We start from the raw sequence: 22,090 nt of genomic DNA, 5'->3' as shown, positions 1-22,090 counted from the left end.
TCAGCCTCCCGCACAAGCTCAGGCTCCTTCCCCCCCAGCGAGGTGACATTCCATGTCCCCAGAGCCGGTTTCTGTGTCCAGTGATCAGGTCGCTGAGGCCCCCGCCTTCGACTGCCACCCAATCCACTCTGCACCGGCCCCTTACGGTTCCTCCCACCGGTGGTGGGCCCATGGGAGGTCGGCCCCACGTCGCTCCTTCGGGCTAAGTCCGGCCGGGCCCCGTGGGGAAAGGCCCGGCCACCAGGCGCTCGCATTCGAGCCCCAACCCCGGGCCTGGCTCCAGGGTGGGGCCAGGGTGGGGCGACGTCACGGTCCTTGTTTTCTTTTTCATCATAAGGGGTATTTGGACCGCTCTTAGTCTGGCCCATCACCCAGGACCTGTTTGCCTTGGGAGACCCTGCTGGGGGCATTAAGCCCCCGACAACATAGCTCCTAGGATCATCTGGGCACTCAAACCCCTCCACCACAGTAAGGTGGCGGTCCACGGAGGGGCTGGTACTTAAGTAAAATTACAATTACCCAGCAATATATATATATACTCAAGTAAAAGTAGAAGTACTACATCAACAATCCTACTTAAGTAAAAGTCTTAGGTACTTACTTTTAAATGTACTTAAAGTATTAAAAGTAAAAGTACTCATTCACTGAATATATATATTTGATTTCCATTGCAAAGGATATATGATCAGGTTAAAATAATCATCTTATAATTAAAATTGACAATGTGTAGTTAATTTACATTTCCAGTACAGACATCTTTGAAATGTACCCAGAACCAGCTCTGGACAGGTCTGTGTGTCATGAGGCAGGCTGTGGGCATCAAGTGGACAGAGAGGCTGGTAATAAAAACAGGCATTCACCATATTTACTGTGTAAGTCTTCCTGCTGTAGATTAATGTTATGATCAAAGTTAATCAGACATTAATGGATGGATTTGTGTTAGCAGACAGGCGCTAACTAGTTACTAACTAACTAAGTTACTGCTAACTGAGCCAGAGCAGCGGCATCATGACTGAGGCTAATTATAGAAACACAGCTGGCAGCATGACACAAGCTCCATGTCTGACCTCACATCAGTCCAGCACTGTATTCATAAAATGTAACAAGTAACTACAAACATTGTATAAATGTAGTGGAGCATAAAGTACATATAATAGCTGCAAAATGTAATGGAGTAAAAGCATAAAGTATGCACTATTATTTTTACCTAAAGGTAGGGTAGGAGATTTTGAAAACTCGGTGAGTCAGCCAGATTTTGAAAGTAAACACACTCCCCGTTGTCTCCGAGTTCACCCCGAAGCCACTCCTCCCAACCAGTCTTCGGCCATCATGCACGTACCTCTCTGATGCGCGCAGAGCAGGAAGAGAGTGACAACCAGCCAACTATACACGCAGGGACACCTCGTAGGATTGGCTGATGTTTTTAGCATTTTATAGCTTCCACAGACGATTAATATTCTTCGTTTTAAAGCGAAACTGCCGAACTAATCGGTTGCTATCGGATTGTAAAGAGAAGTTACACTAATTTAACAAAAAGTGCATCAGAATGAAATCTCCTACCCTACCTTTAAGTAAAGTGTAAGTACATACAAATTTACTTAAATACAGTAACAAAGTACAAATGCTTAGTTACTTTCCACCACTGGTAGACAAGGGGGCATGTTTGGAAATCCTCTGGAAAGGCTGACAGTGAGAAGAGAGGGCTGTCCCTATTACCCTTCAACATACATCACAAACCAATAACAGGGCTCATTTCCCTCCCTCTGTCTCCAGAGAATCTGCCTCCAGTATCAGAGGGGCGTGATGCTGTGGTTAAGCCTTAGTAGGAGGTGGCGTGTTGGGCTCTGACCTCCCTTCCTTTTTCTAGAGCATGTCTCTGTGTTACAGATTGACAGACACGCTGTTTCAAGGTAAGGTATAGTTTCAATTCAAGGCACTCTGCAGGCCACACTTGAGACAAAAGACGTCAGTGAAACGTCATCAAATGTAGGTCACGTTTGCAGGCATCTCACGGACACACTGACTCACGCTTCAATCACTTAATGCATTATTGCAAGTGCACCTTGCATCACTTAACTCACACACTCGGAAAACTTGAAACATGTACTACCAAATAACATTAACATGCAGAAGATAAACAAATACTTATAATTTCCATATTAAGTCAAGATAGAAGAAGAATTTCAATCCAAAAGGATCATTTATTAACAAACATTATAATACAAATAAGTTACAAACAAAGAGTGGACTCATTTCTGACCATGTCAAGGGATCAGGCACAGAATTACTTTTAAATAACATTTGCATTCAGTCATCATGGCCATTAGAAACCTGAGCTTGATACAAAATGTTATTGAATTACTGAATGTGGTATAAATGCATGAGAACAATTTTTTTTATAAAAAAAAAAACATTAAAGAGTTGAAGTATAAACAGTCTGTATGTACACTTGTTGGAGTAAATTGTGGCTATTCCTCTGCTAACTCAGTGTCCATGTCTCAACAAGGACATTAAAGAGCAATGTGTATCCTTGCAACATAAGAACCAAGTGCATAAAATTGTCTTCTTACCTCAACGTCCTAATTCTTCACATGAAGTTTGAATGTAGAGCAAGGATAGAAGCAGGGAATTAACATCCTACCTGATCACACTGATCAGGAATAGCCTCACAACATTTAGGAATATAATAATCATGTTCTGCTGGCAACCACTGAGGATCCTAGTTGGTCAAACTCTATCCAGTCTTTCAATTCAAGAGTCACAATTTGAAGGTCAGGGGCGATGGTACACTCGTCACAAGGAGGGTGCATCTTCTCCATGTATAGCCTTATACTTGGCCATCTCCTCTGGAAAAACTTTGCCAAGTTCGGAAATTAAAAGGCTCTTGAATTTCTGTAAAGAAAAGAACACCTATAATAATAGCCGCTTTTACAGAGAGACTGTGGTCTAAGGGCGTACTGAAGACCCTCTCTTTAATCCACCGCTCCTTTTGCTTGTTCAGACACTTAAAACAAAGATGCACAAATTGAGGTGTGTCTGAAATCACTCGTGCTGGCTGACCTAGTCCTATAACAATCTCTCTGCCAGTCACTGCTGCCTGTGACAGCTCAGAGGAATAGATGAATAGGGCAAATGATTTATAGCTACTTTTATTTTATGCATAAAATAAGTTAATCTATTTTATCCACAGGACATAAGTTTCTACTGAAGCAGAAATAAGACTTTTAATGTTCGTGCCTAGAAAGGTCCTCCACAAGTTCAGTTAATTGTACACTAAAATGATCTATCTTCTTTATCTTCTACAGGAATCCTAAATATGGCTATGATGCATGAGTATTTAATCAGTAAAATATTTTGGCGGCTCTGTCAATTATTATCTCAGTGTCCCTGGTTATATCTCTTACCGTCATGGTGTCTATCTTTCCTTTGACCTGCTCGTTCCTTGCCAGGGCTCTCTCCAGGCATTCCTTTGTGTACAGCTGAGGATTTCGACCTTGGTCAATGTATCTACAAACAAAACAAAAAATGTCATCCTTAAGTTTGTAGTAGGCCTATAATCTTGGTATGCACACATAAGAAAACTACACAGTGAGATTTCTTAAGTCATTGACGGTCACTTTTTTGGTACGTATAATGATCTGACATATTTTATAATTGAATGCTTATTTATTACTCTATGTCTATACTCTTCTATGCAATAAAGTATCTCTACTTGCATGCCAAGTGTTTACATGCTTCTTAACAACAAAGAATAATTATGAAGAAATGTACTGCTGAGAATACTTTAAAAACTTAAGATTTTTGAACGGGAATTGGCGTTTGTAAAACAAAAGAAAACGTATGCTCTCGGTTCTGTGTATTCAGGGTCACATCAACGGTAGATAGCAGCGGAGATGTAAAGAAAACAAAAGCATTGTCACAAATCCGGACATGAAGTGTAATGCAGCCACTAAACTCACTCGAAAACCTCCAGGGGTACGTTGATCTCATGCAGCTGTTGACGGCACTTCTCAATGTCTTGTAAACCAGATATCATGAAATTACTGAAAGAAAATCAACGGAGCAGGTTAAAAACACATTTTAATGCATGTCTGTGTCGTATACACCAGCCTAATAAAACATGACTCACAGTTTTTGGTTGAGTCCTGCCTGGCTGCTAGGCTGGAAGTCACTGACGATGATTCCCAACTGTCGAATATTCTCGATAAATTTTTCCAAATGCTCTTCGAGGTTATCAAATCTTTCAGCCATTGTTTTAAACTGTTACCCAACTACGTATAGCATTAAGATAACTGACTTCGTTTGGAAGAATCTTTCAGTGAAATTATCGGTATTTATTATTAGCCTCCGACACCACCACGGCTACAATGCCGAAGCACTTTACGACCACATGATAGCCAATCGCTGAACTGCTACCTAGGTAACAACCAATGACGGAGTGCCGTTTGTTGACGCTTAATGCGTCGAAATGTCGTGCTGCTGGTTGGGAGAAAGCTTCTTTGTCAGAAGCTCAAAATCACATAGGGGCAAGATCCCAAAGTGGCATTTGGCATCTCGCACTGTATGTAATGCCCGTTTTGGACTTCATCAGTTTGACAGTCTGCTCTAGCGCGTTGTATCACTCAGTGTACGTAGTGTTGTGAGATGTGTCTAGTGTATCTGTAAGCCAGGCAGCTCAGGGTGAATGTGTGTGTGAGAGTGTGTAAGGACCGAGCCCGCGTGTGTTAGACAGGGCAGCGCCTATTGAAGTTAGCTGGCGACCGGAGGGAAGTTTAGTTTACCCCATGTTTTATGTGCAGCACTGGCAAAAATAAAGCTTTCCAGCAACCACGGTCCGTTATTTAGTACACCACCACCTTCATCATTCTTTGCTACCGAGTCAGGGTTAGGGAGTTTGCCCCTGGAGACCGCTCTCTCTCACTGTGTTGCCGACCACAGTCTGGATCAGGACAGGAACGGCTAACAGCAATACTGTAGGAGCCAGTGTTAGTGTAGTTGTTTTGTTATATAAAAAAGGCAGATTTATTTATATAATTTATTAGTTTTATTGCCGTTGCTAGGCAAATTCGGTGTCATTTTTAACATGGGGGTCTATGAGAGAGCCCTTCAACAAGGGTCATCTGCCAAATGTATCTCCTCCTACAAATTTCAAGCTACAGACTCCATTTTAGTCTTAAAACGCTCATTAGATGCTGCTCTATCAAACTTGTATTCAGAATTTTCTAATTCCAAATCGTTTCCGCACGCCAGGCTCTCAAAGTTGGAGTGGTTTTTGAGCTCTCCTCTGCCGTTACCATGGTGACAGGCTGATACACAGAGGCATACAAAGCTCTGAATTGATCTGATTCTCTAGCAATTCAGAGCAATCCTTCACATCAGCATTCAAAGCAATGCTTCAGCTGCAGCAATCAAACTTGCATTTTCTTCAGGAAATGCCCTTTTCTAGTTTAGAAACAGATACTCACTGCATACTATGACGTGGTTATTTAAGAATCCCAGCTGCTTAGCTAGAGCGTCATGTTACCATGGAGAATCTTATTGATATATAGGTGGGATCTGATGGTATTGTTTTGTGCTTGTGTTGATATTTTTTACATTTGATCGAGTAGTTCTTTGACTGTGATTGCCGTGCAGCGTGTGTAGTCCCAAATTTCCCCAAGGGACCTTCCCAAAGGGATTAATAAAGTATATTCTATTCTATTCTAGATACAGATTAGATGTAAATGTGCGAATGTAGAGTTGTTATAACATAACATAACATGTTATAATGATTATGTTATCATGTTATAACATAACATGTTATAACATGATATATTAGACTGTCCAAATGATAAATCCCAAAACGGGCATTAAATGGCACCAAAACAGAGACATGTGAGCCACAGATCGCCACATACCACTAAAACAGTCAGACATGGCACTTGCATGGCACTTTGAGATCAGCACATCTTCAGCAAGCGAAATTGAGATATTTGAGTAGTGTAAATGTGAATGCAATCCGCTATGAGCTAAATATCATCATGCTACTTTAATAAATGACATATCACTAAATCTAATCACCAGAGCTGCTTGTAGTGCCCGTAGTCCCCAAATATTTGCTAAAATATTGCGAACCATGCCTTTACAGTATTGAACAATATTGCTGTGTAAAAATAGATAGGTAACTGAGAAATGGAGACTAAAAGTGAAAGTAACTGACAATTACGTTCCTCTCATTCTCATTTTCAGCCTACACTTTCAGGTAAAGCTGCCAGGAGTTTACCGGAAGTAATAATTTCCCTTCAAAATAAAATCCATGGTATTGAAAACAAATCCGTGTTTGCTACGGCACCTTGTTGCAGTCGTAAATAAGGATTAGGTTGATTGAAACGTAGTTTATGTGGAATATAGCACGTACTTTTTGCGTGTTTTAAAGTAGTTTAGGTGAATTCATATGATTCATATTGTAATTGCCAAGTGGAGGACACAGCACTGTAAAATAATGGTGCGTAAACGGAACCTAACTCAGGCGCTTTTATTTTGACGCTCTTCCGTTGTGAAAGCAGGCGGGCCGGGAAGGATTACCTTCGGCTGTTTGGTCCTCGGCTGCATTAAAGCTGGAGCTGCCGCAGCTGCACATACTCCAAAGGCTGTGCTCCTCCTCCTCCACCTCCACCTCAGCTCTCACCGACGACAGGTCTACTGGATGGTGGAGGCTTTTCGCCTTTTTTTACGCACAGCAGGATCAACATAAACGGAACATTAAACGGATATACTCTGGATTTCAGCAGTCCACGGTAAGAACAGAATAATATCGGATCGCTGCTTGTAGCGATGGGGCTGTCTGTGTGGGCAGTAGAACACACATAAAGAAAAATCAATTATGTTGAAAGGCTTAAAATGTGGAGCACATATGGAAAGATTGAATTGGGTTGTTTGTCGTTTTTTTCTCAGTGATCGACATTTCTGCAATGTTTCTACATTGCAGTCATTTTTAACAGCAGATCGCATGTCCTTATAGCCAATATGATGACAGTAGCAACATTGATATTACACATTTCATCTTCAATGCCTTTTTACTATCCATATCACCTGTAGTGTCTTTAGGTATCCAAAGTGTTCTTATTCTATTTTAACATTTATGCATTATGGTGTTTTCACCCCGTGTATCCAAGGTGTCCGTCTTGTAGCCTGTCCCTCTATCCTGTAGTGCTATGTATTCACATAGCCTGCATTGCTCTGGCTTGGATAAAATAGTCCCACTAGGCTACATCCCTCTCCTAAAATGTAGCTAGTAAGATCACTAAAACGCTCCTGCGTAACGCATCGTCCTATCACAGAACAACTGCAGTCGTGATGTCCTTTGTACTGGTGTGCTAAGCGGCTGGATTCATTTGATGTTTGACAACAAAAATCTTTTATCGTGACATTGTCTTTAATATTCGCGTAAGCTCATATTTCACCCCTTTCTCTTTCAGTCGAGCCGCATCGAGATGATGCACTGAGGAGAAAACAGCACAGGCTCCCCGGTTGTGTTCATCCTGAGGCTGCAGTGAACGGAGGGGGGATTGCGGTATAACAAGGTTAATAATCAGCATCGATAAAGGTCGTCTCTGTGAACGGGAACCGACTTCTAAGGGTGAATTTCGCCCCTGTGTGGGGGGAACGGTGGAGAAGACATAAGTCTATTAAAATTATGGCCACTCTACTGCGGAAGATCGGTCTGATCCGTCTGCACGACCGAGATACCGAGGATCCAAAGCACCATCAGGGCTCGTTAAAAGGGACCAAAGGGAACCAGAAAAATAACGCCAACAAACACTGTCAGACCGCCAACGAAACTAACATCCTGAGCACTCCAGAGATTAAGGCGAGGAAGCTGGACCAGCACGGCAAGGACAAGCCGACCGGCAAGGATAAGCAGGGCAAGGATGCAAAGGAGAAGCAGCAGACTGGAGGAGGCGGGAGTAAAGCGACCAGTGCCTCCTCCATACCACCGCCTCACCGACAACACTGCACCCAGGTCCGGACGAGAAGGTTGATGAAGGAGCTACAGGAGATCAGGAGGTTAGGGGACAACTTCATCACGGTGGAGCTGGTGGAGGACAACCTGTTTGACTGGAACGTCAAACTGCACCAGGTAGACAAGGACTCTGCGCTGTGGCAGGACATGAAGGAGACCAGCACCGAGTTCATACTCCTCAACGTCACCTTTCCCGACAATTTCCCATTCTCTCCGCCATTCATGCGGGTCCTGACGCCCCGCCTGGAGAACGGCTACGTACTGGATGGTGGGGCCATATGCATGGAGCTGTTGACCCCCCGCGGATGGTCCAGCGCCTACACGGTGGAGGCGGTCATGAGGCAGTTCGCTGCCAGCCTCGTAAAAGGACAGGTGAGGGGTGGAAGGGGCTGGTGGGTGCTTGAAATATCATCCATCATCAGACCTGTTAATCATTTAGTTATTTTCAGTTATGACACATTGGACGTAACCAGTTCCACTAGAGATTACATGACTCGTGCGTAATTAACGCATAAAACCACTTTTACGCACACATGTCCTCTATGGCACGGAATTTATTCTTATGTGGAAGTTAAATCCAGTGTTTGCTCATATAAGTGTGTTTATAATAACTTCATCTAGTGCCATTTTGGACACATGGAAATATGTCATAAATACACATACTAAAGTCTAAATTTGGCCGCTTGGGGCATGTTCTGTTGCTCTGTGTTTTGAAAGGGCAACACCATAATATCACAGGTCGCAAGACTCCTCTCTCCCCCTTCTCTCTGCTAGGAGCAAAGCCATGATTGTGAACATTATTAATCTTTATGTGACATTACGGCAGCCATTTCATGCAGTGCAACCCTCAGTATCTCCTTCATGCCAGCTCTTCTCTGCGGTCTCATTTTATCACCTCCATAAATCAGCATCCATTGACAACAAAGACGTCTCTTTGCATGTTCTGATGCAGTGTCACAGTATCAGTTGTGCCGTCAGATTCATTCTCAAGGAGGAATAAAGCAATTATTCATCACATGATGATGGATAGAAAAACAGCAGGTAGCCCACCTAGTAGTCCTCAGTGACTTAGTATGTCTGGATTATGTAATCCTGTCAAATCTGTTTTTCACATCCTCAGTGCACTGCAGCAGCAGGAGCTCTACAATTCCATTGAAAATTGCTGCATCTCTAAATGCACTCCAAGCTATAATCGTTTAAACTCTTGAGCAGATTTTCTCTTCTCCACCCAGATAAGAATCATTGTTTCCTAATGTGTATTCAGATGCTTGCTTTTACATCATATTCCTGTCATTTCATCTCTCCGGTTCTGCCTTTCTCCTCGCTGACTCTTATCTTTTTACGTCAGCAGTATGACGGTGCTGTGCCATCAGACCTTATGTAAACTGTCACTGGATTCTCCCTCCCTACCCCCCACCCTTGGCAGGGTTTTTGAGTTTTTTGATGATATAACTGAACATTATTTCCAAGTCATCTGTGGTCATTAAGCATCTGTCACCAAGAGAGGTCATGCAAAAACAAAAGAGAGAGAGAGAGAGAGCAATGTGTGTGTGTTCATCTTGATTTGCTGCTCGAGGAGATGAGCTAGCAGCGCTGCAGTGTTCCCTAATTATGGTGCAGCGTCCTCCTTGTCCGGTTTGTTAATGGAAACAATATTGATTAATTATTCCTGTGTGTGCCTCTTTTTAGCTCTTTCTTTAGCTCTTTTGTGCACGGGCTTGCATGCGTTCTAATAATCAGGGTGATGTGTATATTTGTCCCTCACACACTATGACAAACAGAGTGCACAGGAATATATATAACTAGATGCACAGAGTGTATATATATTCATCCTTGACTACCGGTTCTCCATCACAATAGTGCTGTGGCTTGTTTAGAAGCCCCCTTCCTATTTTTAGTGTGAGAGGATACATGCAGTGACACAGTGCTGAGCTGAAAGTCAACAGAGCTACACGTGCCTTTGCCTGCAGATGTGAGGACGCAACAGGCGCACAGAGATCGCAAAGGCGATCATCAGTCTGGCCCTGTGATATTTTTTAGGATTAAGGCAATCTCTGTTGGAAAATGGAACTCCCATAGCGCTGTGCAGGTGACAGAAAACAGTGATCTAATATGGCACAATTGTCTTTGTAAAGAGATGCATAGAGTTATTGATCTGCTGTGTTCAGACAGTGCAGTAACTGTCAATTGGAATCATAGTAGATTTACAATCAGCCGTGTCCTGTTCAGCCTTGTCCTGTTCCTGATCACCTTGCAACCTTTGAAATAAATTGAAATAGATTTATAGGTATCAAATTGGCTTAATTTAGGAGGATTATTTACTATAAAGTAAACGATTGTTGAATATAAATTAACAATTTTCACATTCAAGTGTGTCATTTGTTAAGTAAAATAACACAATTTTGCCAATGTGAGCACGTGTTACGTTCCTGAATTGTATCAGTACCAGTATAAATTGCATCTTTGAATTAGTGTTTGGGGTTCAAGGAGCCTGCTGTTACTATGGTCTAACAAATATAGACTGAATACTGTATTAATTTAAAAAATGTAATGTAGCCTGATATGATCATAAAATATAACCTAATAACATAGTTTTGGTAAAATTGCCAGCCTTTTGGTTTGTAAAGTTAAGGCTATCACATTTTTAGACCTCCAACATGTCTGAAAAACTGTTTCATCATCAGCTTTCTGTTGAAAAGCTGATGACATCATAGGGTTATTTTTTCTGTAACAGAGCCACAGAAAACACGCTGTCTTGAGTGTGTAATTTTCCATGTGATGAGGAAACTGAAGTTCATGTGAAACGTCAGTGGAATTCCCCTTTAAGACATCCTTTTTTTTTCTCTTACGGATAAACAGTATTACAGTGTGCAGATTGAGGAACCTGTAGACCAATGAAAGTACACAAAAAAACAGACATTGTTGTTACCCTGTGATGACCCTGCCATCAGTCCCACGGGGCTCTTCTTACTGATCTGATGAGGAGGATGATGACATTGATCCCTGTTTGTTTATCCCAGCCCTTTAAGCATGTCTGCGTTATGCAATCCTCTCCTGGCCCCCAGAGCTGCATCCCAACATGCAATGGGGCCTTCCCTGCTCTGTCCATTGACTGATCTCCATTCACACAATTACCCAGCAGGCACTCTACATGAGTGTGTCCCTCTCAACGAGCGAGTGCTTAGCTGAAAAAGATAAACACTGACATGGCACTGAACAGGCCTGGGGCACTCGCTCAGCTAAACCATAACACATATACATACACACTTGTGTAGACACACTCGCTCTTTTGTTTGCCCATACTTTCTCTCACAAGCAGATATTTTTACCTTCTCCATCTTTAGATGTGTCATACAGAGCCATTCTTGTAGATGACTGCTAGCACAAAGGCGCTAATTAATGCTCAATTTCCTCTTTTCAAGCTGGAGTAAAAATCGGGAATGTGCATCAGCACACACAGCTCCCAGAGTCTTGCAGTTCATTACAGGTCTTTCTCCCTCTCTCTTGTCTCTCTGACACACAGCAACTGTTTCCAGTGGAGGCAAACAAAGTCCATCTATTTTGCACGCAATGTTATCCACATTAGCCACAACCCAATGAGAAATTGCCTGCCGTTGTGTGTAAAAACGCGCACAGAGATTGGTTTAATGACAGCATGATGTTCAGCCAAGGGTACGGCCCTCCCTGCCATTGATCACCGCAGTAATCGCACCTCTTTTACAATGGCCAATTGCCATAAAGATATCCATCCAATACAGCATGCCGCCATTTTGAGGTGGTGACAGCAACCATATGGTGGGATGTGAAGATATGCATGTGATTAGAAAAGGGAATGCAATATTCCAGCTTTTCTCTGTGACTTTTGTCTGTAGCCAACCGGTGCATTATCTGTGTTTGTCATCCAGGGTAATCTGTATTCAGGCCTCCAGCTGCACAGACAGGCAGAGCCAGTTTCAGAGAGGGCTGCTAAGGTGACACCACATCGGTTTGGATGTGTGTATTTGCTGTTTGAGACACAAGGAGGTTGTCGTTGAACAATAACTCCGCCCTCTGTTCTGTTGTGAACTAGTTGTGAAATGCTTAAAACGGCCACTGAGCTGGTGTTGATAATAGTAACTAGTACATAATGTCTTCAAGAACAGACAACCAGCCAACAGAAAAAAGAAATTCAGTGGCAGTGATCGGGTTTCCTTCCTATAGAGGACACTCATTGCACATGTCTATAACACTATACATAAAAATTAATACTTTGTACCGAAGTGCCTCAATTGGGACCTGAATCAGTCAACAACAATACCGATACATGTTAATTTTAAGCTGAACAAAGTGAGAGTTACTCTTTAAATCTGGCATTTTTTTAAAGAGGAACAGAAAGTCTCCGAGCAACACTGCATATAACATCTGAGTGAGTCACAATGTGAGTCATGCACTTCTCAAAACAAGTGAAAAAAATCCAATGGCGGAGGAAAGTTTTTTTTTTCTTACCAGTGCAAATTTGAAATCTTGTAATGTGATCTGACAGATTCTGCCTTGTTTGGTGTCAAACTCAATCTTAGATTAAATTACTTGCTATGATGGACATGGGATTGATTTCAAGACTGATCAAAGCGCAAGGGGAAATAAAAGGGCAAGCTCTTCAGAATTTGTCTGTGTGAGAGACAGGGAGACACACAGAGACATAGAGTGTCTGTGTATGTGTGTGTGAGTGTTGCTAAGCCCTGCAGTGAAATGAGGCCACTGATGCTACAGGAATGGAAACTGTAACCCTAATCTCCAGATCATTCAATGTTATCACCTCATCCCCTTTTTATCCCCTGCTTCACTTTTGACCCAAAATAGCTAAGCAAGAATGTAATGTGACATTCTGATCATCCATCAGATGTCATGTGGAGACGATGACGTCATGATTGATACATCCCAGATCTAAATGATGTGGTATGTTATTGAGCTGATGTAACTGTTATCCTGTTTAATCTCACTGCCTAAATGTTAGATTTAGGTTCATCTATCCTGGTGTTGAGACAAAAATAATAATAATAGACAATAATAATAAAAAAAAAATAATAATAAAAGGAGCTGTTATGTTTTGGACTCGTGATTAAGCTGGTGTTATACGGGGACACAGTGTCCAACGCTCCCTGCCAAAAAGGACTTTTTATGATACTGCTTCACCAGTGGCCACAAGCTCGAATCAAATAATCCACATCCATGGAATAAATAAGCAAGATATTTAAATATTGCAAGAGATGGACTATAACTGTAACATATTCTGTAAGAATGCAGTATTTATTGATAGTTTTATCGGTGCAATTTTTTTTGACAGCCACATTAAGATTCATTTCTGACATTCTGATATCTGATGTTGTCTACTAAGTGATTTGGATATGTTAGCTTTTGAGGTGTGCATGTGCGTCTTGTTTGAAGAAGCCCAGCTAGCTTGCTCCACCTGCTTTCATTGTTATGCTAAACTAAGATTACTAGCTGCTGGCTGCCATGTTGTGTATATTCTACAAACTACCGGTATTCCTATAATCACCAGATAATAGGGACAGAAATTGAGTCACAACATAACAATACAAGCCTCTTAAACAGGGAAATAATCACTCCATGTATTTATTTCTATCTGTAAGGGCAGGATTAAGTTGCAGACTGTGGAAGTGTAATGATATCCGGGGTATTTCTCAGGACTGCACTGCAGCATGCAGGGAACCAGACCATCTAAGGGAATTTCATTAGTATTGGTTTCAGTGGAAAGCCTCAGTGCCACTTTGTACTTGCCAAGAAAACACACTGGGTATAGAAGGAAGTGGTGCAGTGTTACCAAGCATGTACAAACAAATACACAAAAGTAGCAGCACTGTCTGGGGAGTCGGCCGCAGGAAAGTTTCCAGTATAACTGCAGTGTGTTCACTTATTGTACAGTCAGATGAGTGTGTCACGACCTCCCCTTTGTCATGTTCCCATGTTTAAAACATTGATTTGAATCACACCACTGTCACAGCTGTCATGGCCGTGTTGTCCTGGCCGCTGCATAAAGACAGTTGTTTCTTTTTCTAGTCATCCTCCCACACACTCTTCTTCATCTTCACAGAAGTCTTAGCGCTGCTGCCAATAATCCGCTCTCCATTCCCTCCCCTGACTCCCATGTTATTCCACGTATATTATTAAACCAGTGTGTGAAGCAAGGAGGTGCCTGGCTACGTCATAATACTTTTACACAATATGTGCTGCTGCTGCTGTTCTCAACTTACCTCCCCATTGCCCAGTGTACTGAAGGGTATATTCTCACCTCTGATTGACCCTGACATCTTAAAAGCTCTTTCCTTGCCTTTGCACATTGATCTAATGTTGGTCAACCTGCATTCAGACCACTTGTCCTGTCAACAAATCCCCCCCCGTGGCTGTGCATTAGCCATCAACTTCGTTAAAGTGCATGTAGTTCTGTCTTTTTCTTTACGTGGCCTGGGAAGACTTGTAGCAGTGTTACCTGAATGAGCAGGACAAGACTGCTGACAGCCGAGAGCAAGAGAGTCATCTTCCTTTTGATCTGACAAAGAACATCCAGATCAAACGACACCATTTTGACATGCTGGTTTTTGAAGTTTATAAAACGATGTTCTTCTTTTGAAGGGACTGAAAAAACGTAAAAAAAAAATCACATTTCAGCTACAGATTGGAAAATACATAACATTAATAAGGATAGTAGATCTCAGTAGAAAAAATACATATTGGAATCAGCTGCCCCATACATGGACAAAATATTAATCTGCAAAGTTTTGTTAAAGTAAATTATTTTCTGTGTTTTGTTTGGACAAAGTTAGACATCTGAATATGTGGTCCTGTGACAGTTGCCATGAATGGCGCAAAGATCGATAAATGACAATAATTGCTGGTTGCAGCTTTAAATTCTACACATAATGGCTTTAGATTTGCAGTTAAAATCGATTTCTGTGGTCCTGCTACAACAGCTGTAGGACTTGGAAGAAAGCCTCAGCGTCCATTAGTTTTATATGGCTAAACAAAAATACATAAGTCACCTAATGGCAGAGATCCAACAGCTGATCAATAGTTCTTTGGCCCAGGATCTGTTTGTCTATCCAATTTGGTGAAAATCCATGTATAATTTGGAGGTTTTCTTCTTACAGACACCCAGACAAACAAAAATACTGCATGAAAATAGCTTCTTTGGCTGATGTACCCAGGAGTGCTTTTTTAATCAGTATCTAAACTGCCAAATATAAGCAATAATCTCTACAGTCTCTTTTAATTCTGTGTCAGATATCATCATTCAGATCTTTAAAGGAATAAGTCAGCAATGCAAAAAACACACATGCAGCAATAGACTGTGGATAGAAAGCAATTCACAAAGACTTAATTCATGCAACATTTGTACCCTCAGGCTGATGAGAGCATATTGATGCATGTGTGTAGACTGCAGATTTTACAGATCCATCCTAAATATGCATTATTGGACAGATTGACAGCATTTGCACTGATCTAACCTCCCTTCTACTACCTTCTGTGTCTCTCGCAGGGCCGTATCTGTAGGAAACCAGGGAAGTCCAAGAAAGCTTTTAGTCGTAAAGAAGCCGAGGCCACCTTCAAGTCCCTGGTGAAGACCCACGAGAAGTATGGCTGGGTGTCCCCGCCCGTGTCCGACGGCTGAATGCCCAGCTGTGGCCCCTCCGACCCCTGCGCTAGCCGGAAAAACCCAGCTAGCTCTGACACGCAAAATGACACACCACGCTAACTCACCTTTTTTTTTGCTGTTTCACGCAAGATTTTTGTTTTTCTTTTTGGTTTAGTGTGTATTTTTGTTCTTTTGTCATCTCCTCCACCGAAACTGTCGGAGAGCTGACACCCCAGTTCATCATCGTCACTCCTTCACCGTGAAACCTCCCTCTCGTGCAGGGATTCTTTCCCACATTTTTGGAAAGGCCTGAGAGGGAGGTGTGTGTGTGTGTTTGTGTGTTTGTCACTCCATTGGACATCAAGTGGGAGTGTTTGCACGTGCATCAGGGGGTGCAGTGGATCCCTTTTTTCTTTCTTTTTCTTTTTTTTCTTTAAAGCACACCCACGCATGTGCAGTTGGACAAATGGGACAGTGTGGACCTCTCCACTGATGTGAAAGACTACTGAATGAGGGGGACTTGTCTCCCTGTCCATCCCATCCTATATATTTTCATCCCTCCTTCCTTTTCTGCTCTTCAGCACTGAACTGATATTACATCCCACCGTCTCTCTCTCTCTCTCTCTCTCTCTCTCTCTCAGTTTTTCTGTAGCTGTCAGGTCATTTACATATAAATGAAGCTGTTAATGTTTAATAGACGGGCAGCGCACTGGCGTTTATACTCACTCATTCAGTCCATTCCCCCTTTCTTTTTCGACTGTGCTGTTGCTCACAGTTCAATGCAACATGAAGATTGTAATTTACATGGAGCTGTGCTCTCTCTCTCTCTCTCTCTCTCTCTGTCCTCTTTCTTATCTCGCTTTGTTTCTGTCTCTCTCTGCGTCTCTTGTGTCTAAATTTAGAGCTCACTGTTGCTAGATGGATATTGATTTTTAATGGAGAAAAAAAACTCACGTTGCTTTATGCACAGACTATGTAAGATAAATAGAGTGACAGTCAATCATCTATCTTTCTTTATTTCTCTGTTTTTCTCTGCTCTCATGTTTGTGTGTGTGTGTGTGGGAGAAAAAGAAGACTCCTAATTCCCATGATTTAGATACCAGATGGTTCAGCTGAAGGCCAGGCCTCAATGCGTGTGTGTGTGTGTGTGTTTGTGTGAGCAAGGGAGACAGCCCTTTAAACAGAAAAAATATGATTTACTGTGACTAACACTATGGCCTAAAGGGAGTGCTGTTTTTTATTATTTGTTTGTTTTTTGTTTGCTAAGTATCTCACTGTTCGGCTCCATGTCTGTGTCAGCTCCTGATTATTATTACTGTAAACACCAATATCTACATGCACGTGGCCTCCAGAGCCCAGTTAGGAACTAAAACGTCAATAGAAAATACGCTTAACTTCACCCACATGCAGCACACACACACACACACACACTTCTTCGTACGTACACCTGCGGCCTTGACTGCAGCGGTAACACCAAGAAATGGAGACAGACAGGAGCTCGAGCGCCGCCGTGGATGGAGTGGCGCTTTAAATGAGGGTACGCTTCAGAGCGCATCTGATTGATGTCTGCTGAAAGAGAGAGACTGAAGGGAAGAGGAAGGGAGAGCGGGGAATCGTGCGAGCTTTGATCACTGCCGGCTGCTTCTCTGAAATGTCAGGTGGCTCGCAAAATGGCCGCAGACAGATAGTATTTGCTCTACCTGCTGTGATTACTTAATAGTGTAGAGTTCCTGAGTTCCAACCTTTTAAAGGACTTTATAAATATCAAATATTAACTGCAGCAGTGTCGGTCTCAATCAATCAAGAGTCTACGAGGCGTAGACTCTCTGTCCATCCAGTCCAGTCCAGTCCAGTCCAGTCGTGTGTTTGTTTTGCTATCTGCCAGTTAAATGTCAGAGGGAAAGCTGCTAATTGGTCTGACATTTCAGCAGAGCGTCATTAGAGAAGAGCAGGAAAGCAGAAGGATGGCGGATGTCAAACCTCCCGCTCGGTACTGACATTTTGTGTCTTCTATCCTCTCCTGCCCTCTTTTTTGTAGGGAGGGAGGGAGGGGGGTGGCTGGGTTGTAGATGGGTGGGAGTGGTGGAGCAGCTTCTCCACACACCACCCAGCCCAGTCATAATCCTTGAGCAGGAAGTTCAAACCTCTTGAGCCGAATCTACCAGCTCTCCACATTTGAAGCCTCAGAGCTCCCATTGTGCTGCGTTTGTGGGCGATAACAAACACCCGTCTGCATTTGAGTGCATGTGTAAGCAAATATGTGTGTAACACTCCCATTGTGATAACGAAAAAAAGTCAAAGACATAAAAACAACATCTTACCATCTGGTATGTGATCATGTATGACAGCGTGTTAGTCTTCTTTGAATTTGGCTAGTGATTTCAGGGTCGATCGTATAGTGGCTCTCAGCTCGTCAGCAGAGAAAACAGAATTATTATTATTAAGATAAAATATCTCAAAAGCTGAGTGTTTGCTGGTTTCAAGAGAATAATTTTGTGATATAGTTTAGATTGGTAGTTTGCAGACACTAACTGGGTGAACTGATTATGTTGTATTATATCTGCATGTGATATGTGATTGGTAGCTAGCTACTGTATATCTTTTTTTCAAGAAAAGCAAGAAAAAATATGGAGAAAAAAACAAAAATGCAAATGCTTCTCTTTTCTTGGTATTTTTTTTCTTTATTTTGGGTTCTGTACTGTATGTATTTTCTTTCTAAGCGTCCTAAAAATGTCACATTGTGTTATATGAATGTTTGTGTTTTAATTTATTTGTGGTTTGCCAAAATGAAGATTTGAAGCATGTTGCAGGTATCGTCACAAGAAAACGAGAAGAAAAAAAAAACTACAAAGAACGATAGCCTATGTATTTGTGTGATTCGGGAAGGTGTGTTTATATGGGGGGATTTCAGGGAGCAAAGAAGGGCAGAAGGTTGTAAAGCCTCAAGGTTATAAAGGGAGTATTTGGGGAGCACATCAAGCGGAGAAAAATTTCATGCTCCCACAAATACTTCCTTGTCCCCTCCATGATGTCACTGCTGTCCTTCCCCAGTGGTCCTGCTCTATGGTGATTTGGCCTGTGGGTAATGCAGTCAACACAAAGATCTGGACTAAAGTTCCCCTCAGTCACAGATCTGGGATCAGTATGACCCCCCCTTTGCTTCAAATCTTAACTCATTAAGGGATCTGACCTGTGATCGGTTACTCTGGGTAACTTCGTCTCACTCCTGACTTGTGTGTGTTTGGTCGAGACCGAGGTCTTAAAAGTTCAAAAGGTGAAAGGTCATTGCAAGACCAAACAGGAATGTGCAATAAAAGTTACAGCTTATTCAAACTCTGCTGATGGTTTGGTGGTTTTGTTTCATCTCTGAAATTGTAATCTAAAGTCACATCTGGGAGCACCTGAGCAGAACTCGCTACACTTGCATACATTACTTATACCACTTCAGGTGGCTGTGTCCTCTGCCCGGCCCCCTGCATTGTCCCACTTTCATTTACTGCACTCGATGGTTACTATCAACCTCCATAAGGACAGACTGCATTGATTCGCTTTCTTCTTTTCCTCTTTTATTAGCCAGGTTAATGGTAACACAACATTCCCTCTCTATGTGGCAGAGTGTGTGCTGCAGTCACAGTGACAGAGCTGTTTCTTTCCAACATGCCTGTTCTTGCCACAGGGTGCAGCAGGCATCAGGCAGCAGGATATCTGTCCAAAAGATCTGAGGCATACAGTACATTGTCCATCCACACACACACACACACATATATTTTAGCTGATTGCATCTCTTGTCAGGGCTGCTTGGGCACGTGCAAACTGCAGCTGATTTACATCTTCTTCACTCCTCTAGATGTGTTTTATAGGACAAACCTGTTAGCATCCATATTTATACACTGGCAGTGGTGACATAACATAATTTCATGGTCTATTACCTGCAGATTGCAGTAAGAAGTTGCCATTGTTAATGTGCACTCTTCCTCATAATCAAATTATAAAAATCAACCTGTTGCTTAAAGGAACATGGACACAGCTACAGTTACATCTAATTGATATAAAACAGGCTTTTTGCCTATTCTGCAAATTTGTTTTTACGACAGAATGATCTGAGAAATAATGATCAATCATAATGATACTGAATTGACTTCATTGAAGTCTGAGATGCTTTCAATCTGATAGCCATTCTGTGCACCATAGATCAGAGAACTGCAGAGAGAGGCTGGAAAAGAACAGCAAAAAAGTAAACACAAGATGACCTTTTCTGTTTTGCACAACACTGGAAAACATGCTGAACCCATGCAATTGGCTTGTTTACAACTGCTAGGGGGAGTTTATTTGTGTTTTTGAATGTCTCTCATTGACTGTTACATACACAAGGACAGTAGGAAGCTTTCCTCCAATCTCTTCAAAGTAGGAAATGGATGGAATTTATCAATAGTGGCCACAGGGATACACAGGGTCAAAAATGTCTTCCAGTTTATTGATAAAGTTGATCAAGAAATGCAAGCCAGAGCCAAACACTGCCTTCTCAGAGGATGTTGTATAGCTATGGATAGAGCAGAATAAGGCGTTGAAACATGTTGCTCAGTCAGAGATGCTTTTTTTAGCCACAGGTCATACCTCCTCCAAAAAATAACGATAACTTGACCAAAACGTGATCACGGGGAACCAAGAAATGGCAAAAGAAGAAAACACAGGCACCATTTTCGTCCAATACATGAAGGTGTATTCATTAGAATGGGACGTCACATCAAAAATCTTGAAGAAAGAAGTTGTGAAGAAGTGTGTGTGTGTGTGTGTAAAACATGTAACATGTGTTAGCTCATATCTGCTGACTCATTTAAATCTGCAAAAAAAAAAAAACAACTAAAAAAACTAAACGAGCACACAGGCTGTACACCCACCCCTGCTATCATCATTGCTGACATATCACAGTTAATTGATCCCTGAGCACTCTTGTTTTTGTCTAGTTGATATTTCCCCACTGCTCATTAGGTTGATAAAGACCAAGCGGTGTATGGATCAGAGAGAGCGAGCAAGATATTGATGACACCTCGCTGAATACTCAGAGGACATGAGTCAGGCAAAAAGAGTTTAATTATCTGATTAGTTAATGCCATAAGCATACACAAAAAAATCAGTGCGTATTCATGAGTGGAAGCAAGAGACACAAACATTCATTATTCAGTTGTGAGACAACAATCCCCTCAAGGTTACCTTGACACAGAAAACATCCGAAAACAACAGTGAGGCAAAAAGATAGAAGGAAAAAAAAAGCAGGAGGAGAGTGAGTAAGCTAAGAGGAAGGTGACCGTGACTGTGTTTATGTATTCAAGTTGGTTGTTGCCTTTATTCTAAAAAAAATGACAAGCATCCCCTCCTTCTATTGCCCAAATCCCAGGAGGAAACTGTTTATGTGATTTGTAAAAGCAACACACAGCATGATGAAACAGCACCATAACATTAAGAAGGATGCGAGCATATACAGCACCGGATTTCATGCAGTATGCTTTATCAGAATGAGATTTTAATAGTGGTGAGGAAACAGCGATAAGCTGTTTTATATGGGCCGTGTCGTATCCTTTCTCAGGCTTATGAATGTAGTGGAGTCTAAAACCTCCTAAACACAGTCTAGTCTCATTTGTATCTGTGGATTACTTTGCTTTTCAGCAGGAACATAAATCTTTACGATAAAGTCAGAGCATATATCACTGCAAGTAGTAACACAACATGAGGGTGATAAGAAGGCGTTTTTTTTTTTTCTCAACAGTCTGTTTGGATTGTGTATTATATGTGGCATGTTGGATGTGTGTGTGTGTGTGGGGGGGGGGTGATAAGCAAAAAGAGAAGTAAAACATCAGTAACATAAGGGCAAACATGCAGCAGCATAGGGGGCTACCTTCCCCTCTCCTTCTGAATTATATTAGCTTCATTAGAGAAGATGTGATTTGTGACTCTTCCATTTCCTCCTCTGCTCTGTCCTCGCTGACACATACAATGCTGTGGAGATTTCCCAGAATGTCTGTATGAGATGAGATGAGCTGGACAGAGGGCACTTGGACAACCCACAAATATGCCCTATTAGACACGCACACAGCAAATGTTCCCACACCAACATAAACACTTGCAGCTCAAGTGGCGGTGGAGACATCGTCAGGAGGATCAGTAGAAGCAGAAAGGGGGTTGAAAGGGTCAGAGAAGAAGAAAAAACAGAGGGGCAGAAATCTCCGGGGAGGAGCCATCAAAAAACTTGTGCTGAATTATAGATCCCTTCTCCTTCTCTGTGCATAAGATAAGCGGTGATGTGTGTAGCTGTCTCCATGAAATATTGGAGGTGGTTCTACATCAATGATGTATGGAACACACATATCTATATTATCTGTTGATCATGCTATGATGTTGGCTTGCACAATCCTATTTCGGAGTATAGGAGCTGAGCATCTTCCTCATGGCAAGATGAGAAA

The 22,090-nt window shown here is 42.0% G+C and overlaps 2 protein-coding genes across 2 annotated transcripts; one reads left to right on the top strand and one right to left on the bottom strand.

Moving 5' to 3' along the window:
* Positions 1-2,170: 2,170 nt before the first annotated feature.
* med10 (mediator complex subunit 10) lies at positions 2,171-4,404 on the bottom strand. Its single transcript, XM_028399141.1, has 4 exons — positions 4,130-4,404; positions 3,960-4,043; positions 3,405-3,507; positions 2,171-2,892 (listed from the first exon to the last, which is right to left on the bottom strand). The coding sequence occupies exons 1-4, from the start codon at positions 4,249-4,251 to the stop codon at positions 2,794-2,796; spliced, it is 408 nt and encodes a 135-aa protein (XP_028254942.1). The 5' UTR covers positions 4,252-4,404; the 3' UTR covers positions 2,171-2,793.
* A 2,173-nt stretch (positions 4,405-6,577) lies between these two features.
* On the top strand, positions 6,578-18,965 carry ube2ql1 (ubiquitin conjugating enzyme E2 QL1). The gene is made up of 3 exons (XM_028400225.1): positions 6,578-6,776; positions 7,458-8,374; positions 15,537-18,965. The coding sequence occupies exons 2-3, from the start codon at positions 7,676-7,678 to the stop codon at positions 15,666-15,668; spliced, it is 831 nt and encodes a 276-aa protein (XP_028256026.1). The 5' UTR covers positions 6,578-6,776; positions 7,458-7,675; the 3' UTR covers positions 15,669-18,965.
* The last annotated feature ends 3,125 nt before the right edge of the window (positions 18,966-22,090 follow it).

Source organism: Parambassis ranga, chromosome 2, assembly GCF_900634625.1.
Source record: "Parambassis ranga chromosome 2, fParRan2.1, whole genome shotgun sequence".
NCBI lineage: Eukaryota > Metazoa > Chordata > Actinopteri > Ambassidae > Parambassis > Parambassis ranga.
The sequence above is the reverse complement of the archived record's forward strand: the minus strand, read 5'-3'. Positions and strand labels throughout refer to the sequence as shown.

Excerpts from the sequence above, each read along its gene's own strand:
- med10 (XM_028399141.1), bottom strand. The coding sequence starts at position 4,251 with ATGGCTGAAAGATTTGATAACCTCGAAGAGCATTTGGAAAAATTTATC. Across the intron at positions 3,508-3,959 it reads GTACCCCTGGAGGTTTTCGA|ATACATTGACCAAGGTCGAA; the intron begins GTGAGTTTAGTG and ends TTTTGTTTGTAG. Across the intron at positions 2,893-3,404 it reads GAAAGATAGACACCATGACG|AAATTCAAGAGCCTTTTAAT; the intron begins GTAAGAGATATA and ends TTTTCTTTACAG.
- ube2ql1 (XM_028400225.1), top strand. The coding sequence starts at position 7,676 with ATGGCCACTCTACTGCGGAAGATCGGTCTGATCCGTCTGCACGACCGA. Across the intron at positions 8,375-15,536 it reads CCAGCCTCGTAAAAGGACAG|GGCCGTATCTGTAGGAAACC; the intron begins GTGAGGGGTGGA and ends TGTCTCTCGCAG.